Source organism: Bombina bombina, chromosome 8 (assembly GCF_027579735.1).
Source record: "Bombina bombina isolate aBomBom1 chromosome 8, aBomBom1.pri, whole genome shotgun sequence".
NCBI classification, from domain to species: domain Eukaryota; kingdom Metazoa; phylum Chordata; class Amphibia; order Anura; family Bombinatoridae; genus Bombina; species Bombina bombina.
In genome coordinates, this window is record NC_069506.1 from 834,903 (window position 1) to 846,283 (window position 11,381).

The 11,381-nt window shown below is 39.5% G+C and overlaps 1 protein-coding gene across 2 annotated transcripts; it reads left to right on the top strand.

The window, feature by feature from the left end:
- The first annotated feature begins 2,870 nt into the window (after positions 1–2,870).
- On the top strand, positions 2,871–9,310 carry LOC128638244 (gastrula zinc finger protein XlCGF49.1-like). Of its 2 annotated transcripts, XR_008399076.1 has the most exons (3): positions 2,871–3,382; positions 5,188–6,130; positions 6,817–9,310. XR_008399076.1 is itself a non-coding variant. In XM_053690100.1 (2 exons), exons 1-2 carry the CDS (start codon positions 3,376–3,378, stop codon positions 5,994–5,996), a joined length of 816 nt encoding a protein of 271 aa, XP_053546075.1. In that variant the 5' UTR covers positions 2,871–3,375; the 3' UTR covers positions 5,997–9,310. The 2 variants fall into 2 exon arrangements, 1 of the variants encoding a protein (XP_053546075.1); XM_053690100.1 differs by having other exon boundaries at positions 5,188–9,310.
- The last annotated feature ends 2,071 nt before the right edge of the window (positions 9,311–11,381 follow it).

Genomic DNA, 11,381 nt, shown 5'->3' on the forward strand with positions numbered 1-11,381 from the left:
AGGTATGACAGTGTCTGTATGAGTGTGTGTGTGTGTCACATATGTGAGGTATGACAGTGTCTGTATGTGTGTGTGTGTGTCACGTGTGAGGGATAACAGTGTCTGAGTGTGTGTCACATATGTGAGGTATGACAGTGTCTGTATGAGTGTGTGTGTGTGTCACATATCTAAGGTATGACAGTGTCTGTATGAGTTTGTGTGTGTCACATGTGTGAGGGATAAGTGTCTGTATGAGTGTGTGTGTGTCACATATGTGAGGTATGACAGTGTCTGTATGTATGCGTGTCACATATGTGAGGTATGACAGTGTCTGTATGAGTGTGTGTCACATGTGAGGTATGACAGTGTCTGTATGAGTGTGTGTCACATATGTAAGGTATGACAGTGTCTGTATGAGTGTGTGTGTCACGTGTGTGTTTGTCACATATGTGAGGTATGACAGTGTCTGTATGAGTGTGTGTGTTTGTCACATATGTGAGGTATGACAGTATCTGTATGAGTGTGTGTGTGTCACGTGTGTGTTTGTCACATATGTGAGGTATGACAGTGTCTGTATGAGTGTGTGTCACATATGTGAGGTATGACAGTGTCTGTATGAGTGTGTGTCACATATGTGAGGTATGACAATGTCTGTATGAGTGTGTGTCACATATGTGAGGTATGACAATGTCTGTGAGTGTGTGTGTGTCACATATGTAAGTTATGACAGTGTCTGTATGAGTGTGTGTGTCATGTGTGTGTTTGTCACGTATGTGAGGTATGACAGTGTCTGTATGAGTGTGTGGGTTTGTCACGTATGTGAGGTATGACAGTGTCTGTATGAGTGTGTGTGTGTCACGTGTGTGTTTGTCACATATGTGAGGTATGACAGTGTCTGTATGTGTGTGTCACGTGTGAGGGATAGCAGTGTCTTTACGTGTGTGTGTCACATGTGTGAGGGATAACAGTGTTTGTACGTGTGTGTAAGGACCTGGAGAAATTCTATATGGAGGAATGGTCTCAGATCCCTTCTCATGTATTCTCCAACCTCATCAGGTATTATAGGAGGAGTCTCAGATCCCTTGCCGTGTATTCTCCAACCTCATCAGGCATTATAGGAGGAGTCTCAGATCCCTTGCCATGTATTCTCCAACCTCATCAGGCATTATAGGAGAAGTCTCAGATCCCTTGCCGTGTATTCTCCAACCTCATCAGGCATTATAGGAGGAGTCTCAGATCCCTTGCCATGTATTCTCCAACCTCATCAGGCATTATAGGAGAAGTCTCAGATCCCTTGCCGTGTATTCTCCAACCTCATCAGGTATTATAGGAGGAGTCTCAGATCCCTTGCCGTGTATTCTCCAACCTCATCAGGCATTATAGGAGGAGTCTCAGATCCCTTGCCATGTATTCTCCAACCTCATCAGGCATTATAGGAGAAGTCTCAGATCCCTTGCCGTGTATTCTCCAACCTCATCAGGCATTATAGGAGGAGTCTCAGATCCCTTGCCATGTATTCTCCAACCTCATCAGGCATTATAGGAGGAGTCTCAGATCCCTTGCCGTGTATTCTACAACCTCATCAGGCATTATAGGAGGAGTCTCAGATACCTTGCCGTGTATTCTCCAACCTCATCAGGCATTATAGGAGAAGTCTCAGATCCCTTGCCGTGTATTCTACAACCTCATCAGGCATTATAGGAGGAGTCTCAGATCCCTTGCCGTGTATTCTACAACCTCATCAGGCATTATAGGAGGAGTCTCAGATCCCTTGCCGTGTATTCTCCAACGTCATCAGGCATTATAGGAGGAGTCTCAGATCCCTTGCCATGTATTCTCCAACCTCATCAGGCATTATAGGAGGAGTCTCAGATCCCTTGCCGTGTATTCTACAACCTCATCAGGCATTATAGGAGGAGTCTCAGATCCCTTGCCGTGTATTCTACAACCTCATCAGGCATTATAGGAGGAGTCTCAGATCCCTTGCCGTGTATTCTCCAACCTCATCAGGCATTATAGGAGGAGTCTCAGATCCCTTGCCGTGTATTCTCCAACCTCATCAGGCATTATAGGAGGAGTCTCAGATCCCTTGCCGTGTATTCTCCAACCTCATCAGGCATTATAGGAGGAGTCTCAGATCCCTTGCCGTGTATTCTCCAACCTCATCAGGCATTATAGGAGGAGTCTCAGATCCCTTGCTTTGTATTCTCCAACCTCATCAGGCATTATAGGAGGAGTCTCAGATCCCTTGCCGTGTATTCTCCAACCTCATCAGGTATTATAGGAAGAGTCTCAGATCCCTTGCCGTGTATTCTACAACCTCATCAGGCATTATAGGAGGAGTCTCAGATCCCTTGCCGTGTATTCTCCAACGTCATCAGGCATTATAGGAAGAGTCTCAGATCCCTTGCCGTGTATTCTCCAACCTCATCAGGTATTATAGAAGGAGTCTCAGATCCCTTGCCGTGTATTCTCCATCCTCATCAGGCATTATAGGAGGAGTCTCAGATCCCTTGCCGTGTATTCTCCAACCTCATCAGGCATTATAGGAGGAGTCTCAGATCCCTTGCCGTGTATTCTCCAACCTCATCAGGCATTATAGGAGAAGTCTCAGATCCCTTGCCGTGTATTCTCCAACCTCATCAGGCATTATAGGAGGAGTCTCAGATCCCTTGCCGTGTATTATCCAACCTCATCAGGCATTATAGGAGGAGTCTCAGATCCCTTGCCGTGTATCCAACCTCATCAGGCATTATAGGAGGAGTCTCAGATCCCTTGCCGTGTATTCTCCAACCTCATCAGGTATTATAGGAGAAGTCTCAGATCCCTTGCCGTGTATTCTCCAACCTCATCAGGCATTATAGGAGGAGTCTCAGATCCCTTGCCGTGTATTCTCCAACCTCATCAGGTATTATAGGAGGAGTCTCAGATCCCTTGCCGTGTATTCTCCAACCTCATCAGGTATTATAGGAGGAGTCTCCTATAATAACAAAAGATCAAATGGTTAAGCAATAAAATCGCATTTTCACAGCCTTCTTTGCTCATATTTACCAAGGGTGCCAATATTAGTAGAGAGCACTGTATATTACAAAAATGCTTCTATTTAAAACAGAAATGCTTCCATGTGGATTCCAATTTTGGCTGGAATGTCCCTTTAACAAAGGCGATTTTGCAGAGAAACAAAATAACTGGCTAAGAGCAGTTTAATTTTTTTGTGTACAGTATCCAGTCAGTTCCGAAATAATCCCCATACAATTACATAAAGGCAACGTTAGCACAGCCCGACACGCTCACTTTACTGTTTATCTATCCACAGGTGCTGAAAATCTATATTACGTGCCTGTTGTTGACGAAGGCGAGGAGAGTGACAGCTTTGATGTTCAGAAGGTGAAAATCATGTCAGGTGAGCAATAACCAGTTATTTACTGCTGTGGTTCACATGTTTGTATGTTAGAGACCTAGTAAAAAGTCTCATGGTCCTATTGAATGGTATTATTATTGCATAAGAGAGTTCTTTGTATCACAGTGACCAGCTGCAAGGAACACATTAAGTTGCCCCTGTTCCAGTCCGTTGTGTTATATATGAATCTCAGCGTGGCTTTCGGCTATATCAGTCCTTTACTACACGCACAGCTGTTTGGCGCAATTAGGCCGCCCAATTTACAGATAAAATATAAGTGGAAAATCTTGTGAAAAACATTTAATGAAGAGGCAACCAAAGCAAAAGTAAGATATGCCGGCTAATTATTGTAATATTGATGACGCTGCAGGTTTTTTCACTTAACCATTTATCTCCTACATGACGTGTACAATTAATACGTTTATGTCATTTAGTAGTTAATATATTGGAACATGCAAGCCTTCATTGCAAACCTTGATTAACAAGTTGATGATTGTGTTTGAGTTGTGTAAAATTTTCATAGCTATAAAATGTGGTTTAAGTTATAACTTTTATTAAATTAAAGCAGTTTTACTTCTTGACGTGTGAAATAAAAAAGGCCTTTGAGATGCGCAACTGATAAATTCAATAACATCCTGCGGGAGTTTTCTGATGGGTTGCAATATCGCTGTTGGATTCTCTCAGCACAAATATCGGTGTAATGAAGTTCACTTTCTGATAAATTTTAATCGCTTTAAAACTTGCAAAGGTGCTTTACACAGTTCGTTTCGATTGCTGGAATAGTCTCGTAGGATTTATGTCAGTTCTTTGAATTGTACATGAAGCTCATTACTTTGCATCTGGCATCGAAGGTGTTAACACTACCCCTGAGGACCACAATAACATCAGACTGAAATAGTTAACTTGCAATATCCTTGCACAGTGGCGTAACTACAGGGTCGTCCTACAAACCCCTTTTTTGATACCTAATTTGGTATTTCGTGTGCAAACAGTATTCCTAAAGCGCACTGCATAAACAATTACATTTTTGCGTAGGAAAGACACTGCGTTTCTGTACATCATTCTAACCATTTAATGGTTGGTCATGACCCCAAATCGCTTGATGTCCTTACACCTCCCCAATAAATGAATCAAAATCATGCTTTTTTGGGGGAGGGGGGGCCCTTCATGTTTTCTTGCACTGGGGCCCTGAGGTTTCTAGTTACGCTCTGTCCTTACACCAAGATGACACTGGCATTGGGGTCTTTGTGTGCGTGAGATCACCAGACATAACTGTTTCAGTTCCTCCCACATATTGTCCTAAAAATCTAAATATATGTTCTATTTAAACTTTGTAACAGTTTTAATGTGTCTGTTTAACTGATTTCTTCAGTCACTTTTTTAGTGTTATAGATATATGGCACAGCAGGTAGCCACAAATTTGTATCCGTACCCCCTAAGTGATCTGATTGGTGCTAAAGGATAATTCACAGTTATGATGTCATATGTCACTTATGGAATGCAATTCAGTTATGCATATGAAGTATTCAAATCTAAATGTTAAATTATAATTTCTGCTAGGTTTTTGTTAATAAAGCATCAATATAACTGCATATGAAGTCCTGTTTTTATTGGTTTAATATATGTTCCTTATTTGTATTATTTATGTAACATCATCAGTTTTTTCAGACATATGTACCTGTTATTTGAATATATAGTTTCTAATTTTTCTGTTCAGGTTTCCTGTTTTTGACCTTGGTACAATTCTCAAGCAGACTTACGTTTATTTAATTCTAGTGAATCTATTTACAGTTGTCTTGTTCCAACAGATGGATACCTGACATGGAACGATTCTGGGAAACCTGTTTATCTCAGCCCTGTAGATGATATGGAGACTGACTCCCCTGTTACCCAGAATTATCAGGAACACGTTGAACAAAATACCCCAATCAACAATTTGAAGAAAATTGTAAAAGTTATAGCTAAGGAATCAAGCTTCCATGAAGAACAAAACCTGACACAGCGTCATATGATAAAGCAGAGAGAGGCTGCGGACACAGAGTACGGGATCATTTATGCTAAGTCAGAGAGCAACGCTGCTCAGATAAACAACAAGGGCTTGTCGGAGATCTGGTATAATTGTATTGAAAGTGATAAAACTGGAAATAGTGAATCAGAAAGTCATTCATTAGCCAAGGATCATGGGCTTTACACCGGAAAGATCTTTGAATGTTATGAATGCGGTCAGTATTTTAGCAACAACTCGAATCTTGCTGCACATATGAGGACGCACACTAGAGACAAGTTGTTTGTGTGTCCTCACTGCGGAAAAGGCTTTAACCGGAATTCAGGCCTCACTCAGCATCTGAAAATTCATAGTGGAGAGAAACCTCATGCATGTTCCGAGTGCGGCAAGTGTTTTACACACAAAGTAAATCTCAACACACATAAGAGAACTCACACCGGTGAAAGGCCGTTTTCATGCTCAGAATGTGGCAAATCTTTCAGCCGCTCGTATATACTTAGGAGACATAAAAAGAAAAAACATTTGCATGTCTCCAGCTCTCCCCCCTCAGCCCAGAATGTGGCAAATGTTTCAGCTGATTATATCCATTCAGCCGCTCATCTGTTCTTGTGAACCATAAGGAGGAGAAAACCATTTACATTTCTCAGCTTCTGCTCCAGAAAAAAACTGTGACTTTCCGCCTCTGAAGATGATTTTTTACACTAAGGTGCAGATCTGTATGTACCCTTATACTGCTCCCATTAAAGGTATAATAATTATAACTTGCAACATACAGAACATAACACAGTGCAATGACCAATAAGAAATCAGATCTGTATGTACCCTTATACTGCTCCCATTAAAGGTATAATAATTATAACTTGCAACATACAGAACATAACACAGTGCAATGACCAATAAGAAAGCAGATCTGTATGTACTCTTATACTGCTCCCATTAAAGGTATAATAATTATAACTTGCAACATACAGAACATAACACAGTGCAATGACCAATAAGAAAGCAGATCTGTATGTACCCTTATACTGCTCCCATTAAAGGTATAATAATTATAACTTGCAACATACAGAACATAACACAGTGCAATGACCAATAAGAAATCAGATCTGTATGTACCCTTATACTGCTCCCATTAAAGGTATAATAATTATAACTTGCAACATACAGAACATAACACAGTGCAATGACCAATAAGAAAGCAGATCTGTATGTACTCTTATACTGCTCCCATTAAAGGTATAATAATTATAACTTGCAACATACAGAACATAACACAGTGCAATGACCAATAAGAAAGCAGATCTGTATGTACTCTTATACTGCTCCCATTAAAGGTATAATAATTATAACTTGCAACATACAGAACATAACACAGTGCAATGACCAATAAGAAAGCAGATCTGTATGTACTCTTATACTGCTCCCATTAAAGGTATAATAATTATAACTTGCAACATAAAGAACATAACACAGTGCAATGACCAATAAGAAATCAGATCTGTATGTACTCTTATACTGCTCAATGCAGCCATTAAAGGTATAATAATTATAACTTGCAACATAAAGAACATAACACAGTGCAATGACCAATAAGAAAGCAGATCTGTATGTACTCTTATACTGCTCCCATTAAAGGTATAATAATTATAACTTGCAACATACAGAACATAACACAGTGCAATGACCAATAAGAAAGCAGATCTGTATGTACTCTTATACTGCTCCCATTAAAGGTATAATAATTATAACTTGCAACATACAGAACATAACACAGTGCAATGACCAATAAGAAAGCAGATCTGTATGTACTCTTATACTGCTCAATGCAGCCATTAAAGGTATAATAATTATAACTTGCAACATAAAGAACATAACACAGTGCAATGACCAATAAGAAAGCAGATCTGTATGTACCCTTATACTGCTCCCATTAAAGGTATAATAATTATAACTTGCAACATAAAGAACATAACACAGTGCAATGACCAATAAGAAAGCAGATCTGTATGTACTCTTATACTGCTCCCATTAAAGGTATAATAATTATAACTTGCAACATAAAGAACATAACACAGTGCAATGACCAATAAGAAAGCAGATCTGTATGTACTCTTATACTGCTCCCATTAAAGGTATAATAATTATAACTTGCAACATAAAGAACATAACACAGTGCAATGACCAATAAGAAAGCAGATCTGTATGTACCCTTATACTGCTCCCATTAAAGGTATAATAATTATAACTTGCAACATAAAGAACATAACACAGTGCAATGACCAATAAGAAAGCAGATCTGTATGTACTCTTATACTGCTCCCATTAAAGGTATAATAATTATAACTTGCAACATAAAGAACATAACACAGTGCAATGACCAATAAGAAAGCAGATCTGTATGTACTCTTATACTGCTCCCATTAAAGGTATAATAATTATAACTTGCAACATAAAGAACATAACACAGTGCAATGACCAATAAGAAAGCAGATCTGTATGTACCCTTATACTGCTCCCATTAAAGGTATAATAATTATAACTTGCAACATAAAGAACATAACACAGTGCAATGACCAATAAGAAAGCAGATCTGTATGTACTCTTATACTGCTCCCATTAAAGGTATAATAATTATAACTTGCAACATACAGAACATAACACAGTGCAATGACCAATAAGAAAGCAGATCTGTATGTACCCTTATACTGCTCCCATTAAAGGTATAATAATTATAACTTGCAACATAAAGAACATAACACAGTGCAATGACCAATAAGAAAGCAGATCTGTATGTACTCTTATACTGCTCCCATTAAAGGTATAATAATTATAACTTGCAACATACAGAACATAACACAGTGCAATGACCAATAAGAAAGCAGATCTGTATGTACTCTTATACTGCTCAGTGCAGCCATTAAAGGTATAATAATTATAACTTGCAACATAAAGAACATAACACAGTGCAATGACCAATAAGAAAGCAGATCTGTATGTACTCTTATACTGCTCAATGCAGCCATTAAAGGTATAATAATTATAACTTGCAACATAAAGAACATAACACAGTGCAATGACCAATAAGAAATCAGATCTGTATGTACTCTTATACTGCTCCCATTAAAGGTATAATAATTATAACTTGCAACATAAAGAACATAACACAGTGCAATGACCAATAAGAAAGCAGATCTGTATGTACTCTTATACTGCTCCCATTAAAGGTATAATAATTATAACTTGCAGCATAAAGAACATAACACAGTGCAATGACCAATAAGAAAGCAGAGCTGAAGAAGCCAACATAAAGGAGCCAATCAGTGTCCACAGTCACCATATAGTGGCCAGTAATATCCAGTGCTTGTCACAGAGATTAGCATTATGCAGCCTTTCTCAGTGTATTATCTTATTACAATTATTTTTCATTTAAATTTCATTATATTGACTCACTGTGGTCTCTCCTTACGTTTTTGTTTTCCTTTTTATCTTTTTGTAATTTTCAGTTTGATCTTATATTAACTAATTTACTCTCTTTATTCCACTTAAGTTTTCTCCGTATTCCATTTTATTATTTATTTTCTATGTAACTTTTTTTCTTACCTCCGTGGTGCAATTCTCCTTGGTAGCAGCCGCTATCTTAAGCTGCACGTGCACACTCTTCTTCATCCCCGCCCTTTTTTCCCGCATTCTGAGTGACAGTAAGAAGTCACCCCCCCCCCGTTAACTCCACTATATCCAACCCTCTGTTTTTTTTATTGCAGCCACTTGGTGTCTCTATTTTATTATGTTTTCCTTTACATACTGGTTTTCAGTTTCTCACTTTGTTTAATATTAGTTATACTTTTATTACATTTTCATTTCTTTCCCTTTTATGTATTTTAGACAATTAAATTATTATTTATTAAAATTTACTCTTTTTTTTTTTACTTTTTGGTCTGTATTTTTTATGCCAACAAGAAAGCAATTGTATGAGCAGTTAGTCAGTGCATGATATTATTTCCCATATTCGGAGTTCTGCTGACTTTCATCACTATAAGTTCATCTTGAACTCTTACTATTCTGCCCTTAATCACTTCTCCATTCTTATCTCTACTCTTTCTTCAAACCCAAAATGTCTGTTCTCCACATTCAATACTCTTATCCGCCCACCCCCAACCTCCCACCACCAACTTTTCTCTCAGCCCATGATTTTGCCAGCTACTTCAACAACAAAATCGACTCCATCAGAAATGAAATCAGCTCTCAACATACTACTGGTCTCCCTCCCCCTCAAAAGCTCACAATCATCCAAAACCCACATAGCCATAAATTTAGCTCTTTTGCCCCCGTTACAAAGGATGTAGTTTATGCCCTTATAGTATCCTCTCACCTCACTACCTGTTCCCTCGACCCCATCCCCTCACAACTACTCCCCTCCCTCTCTTCTACCCTTACCCCTATACTCACACACATCTTCAACCTCTCCCTCAGCACTGGTATAGTTCCCACATCTCTTAAACATGCATTAGTCACACCTATCCTCATAAAACCTTCTCTCGATCCAACCTCCCTATCTAACTACCGCCCTATTTCCCTACTACCTCTTGCCTCAAAGCTTCTTGAAAAGCTAGTATATGCACATCTATCCCATTTCCTTACATTAAACTCCCTTCTTGGCCCACTGCAATCTGGATTTCGCCCCCTTCACTCAACAGAGACAGCAATTGTTAAGGTTACTAACAACCTACTTACAACAAAATCAAAAGGCCACTTCTCTCTACTTATCCTCCTTGATCTGTCTGCAGCCTTTGATACTGTCGACCACCCTCTTTTGCTCCATACCCTCCAATCCTTCGGCATCTGTGACACAGCTCTCTCTTGGTTCTCTTCCTATATGTCTAACCGTACCTTTAGTGTAGCCTTCTCTGGGGCATCCACTGCCCCGTTACCTCTTTCTGTTGGGGTACCGCAAGGCTCTGTCCTCGGTCCCCTTCTCTTCTCAATCTACACGTCCTCAATAGGTTCCTTAATAAAGTCCCGCAGGTTTCATTATCATTTGTATGCCGACGATACCCAAATCTACCTCTCTGCATCAAACTACCTCCTTCCTTGCTAACCCGTGTCACTAACTCTCTCTCTCATATCTCATCTTGGATGTCCTCTCACTACCTCAAGCTAAATCTCTCCAAAACTAAGCTCCTTATTTCTCCAACATAGGTGTGTCCGGTCCACGGCGTCATCCTTACTTGTGGGATATTCTCTTCCCCAACAGGAAATGGCAAAGAGCCCAGCAAAGCTGGTCACATGATCCCTCCTAGGCTCCGCCTACCCCAGTCATTCTCTTTGCCGTTGTACAGGCAACATCTCCACGGAGATGGCTTAGAGTTTTTTAGTGTTTAACTGTAGTTTTTATTATTCAATCAAGAGTTTGTTATTTTGAAATAGTGCTGGTATGTACTATTTACTCAGAAACAGAAAAGAGATGAAGATTTCTGTTTGTATGAGGAAAATGATTTTAGCAACCGTAACTAAAATCCATGGCTGTTCCACACAGGACTGTTGAGAGCAATTAACTTCAGTTGGGGGAACAGTGTGCAGTCTCTTGCTGCTTGAGGTATGACACATTCTAACAAGACGATGTAATGCTGGAAGCTGTCATTTTCCCTATGGGATCCGGTAAGCCATGTTTATTACGATCATAAATAAGGGCTTCACAAGGGCTTATTAAGACTGTAGACTGTTTCTGGGCTAAATCGATTCATTATTAACACATATTTAGCCTTGAGGAATCATTTTATCTGGGTATTTTTGATATAATAATATCGGCAGGCACTGTATTAGACACCTTATTCCTTAGGGGCTTTCCCAAAGCTTAAGCAGAGCCTCATTTTCGCGCCGGTGTGGCGCACTTGTTTTTGAGAGGCATGGCATGCAGTCGCATGTGAGAGGAGCTCTGATACTTAGAAAAGACTTTCTGAAGGCGTCATTTGGTATCGTATTCCCCTTTGGGCTTGGTTG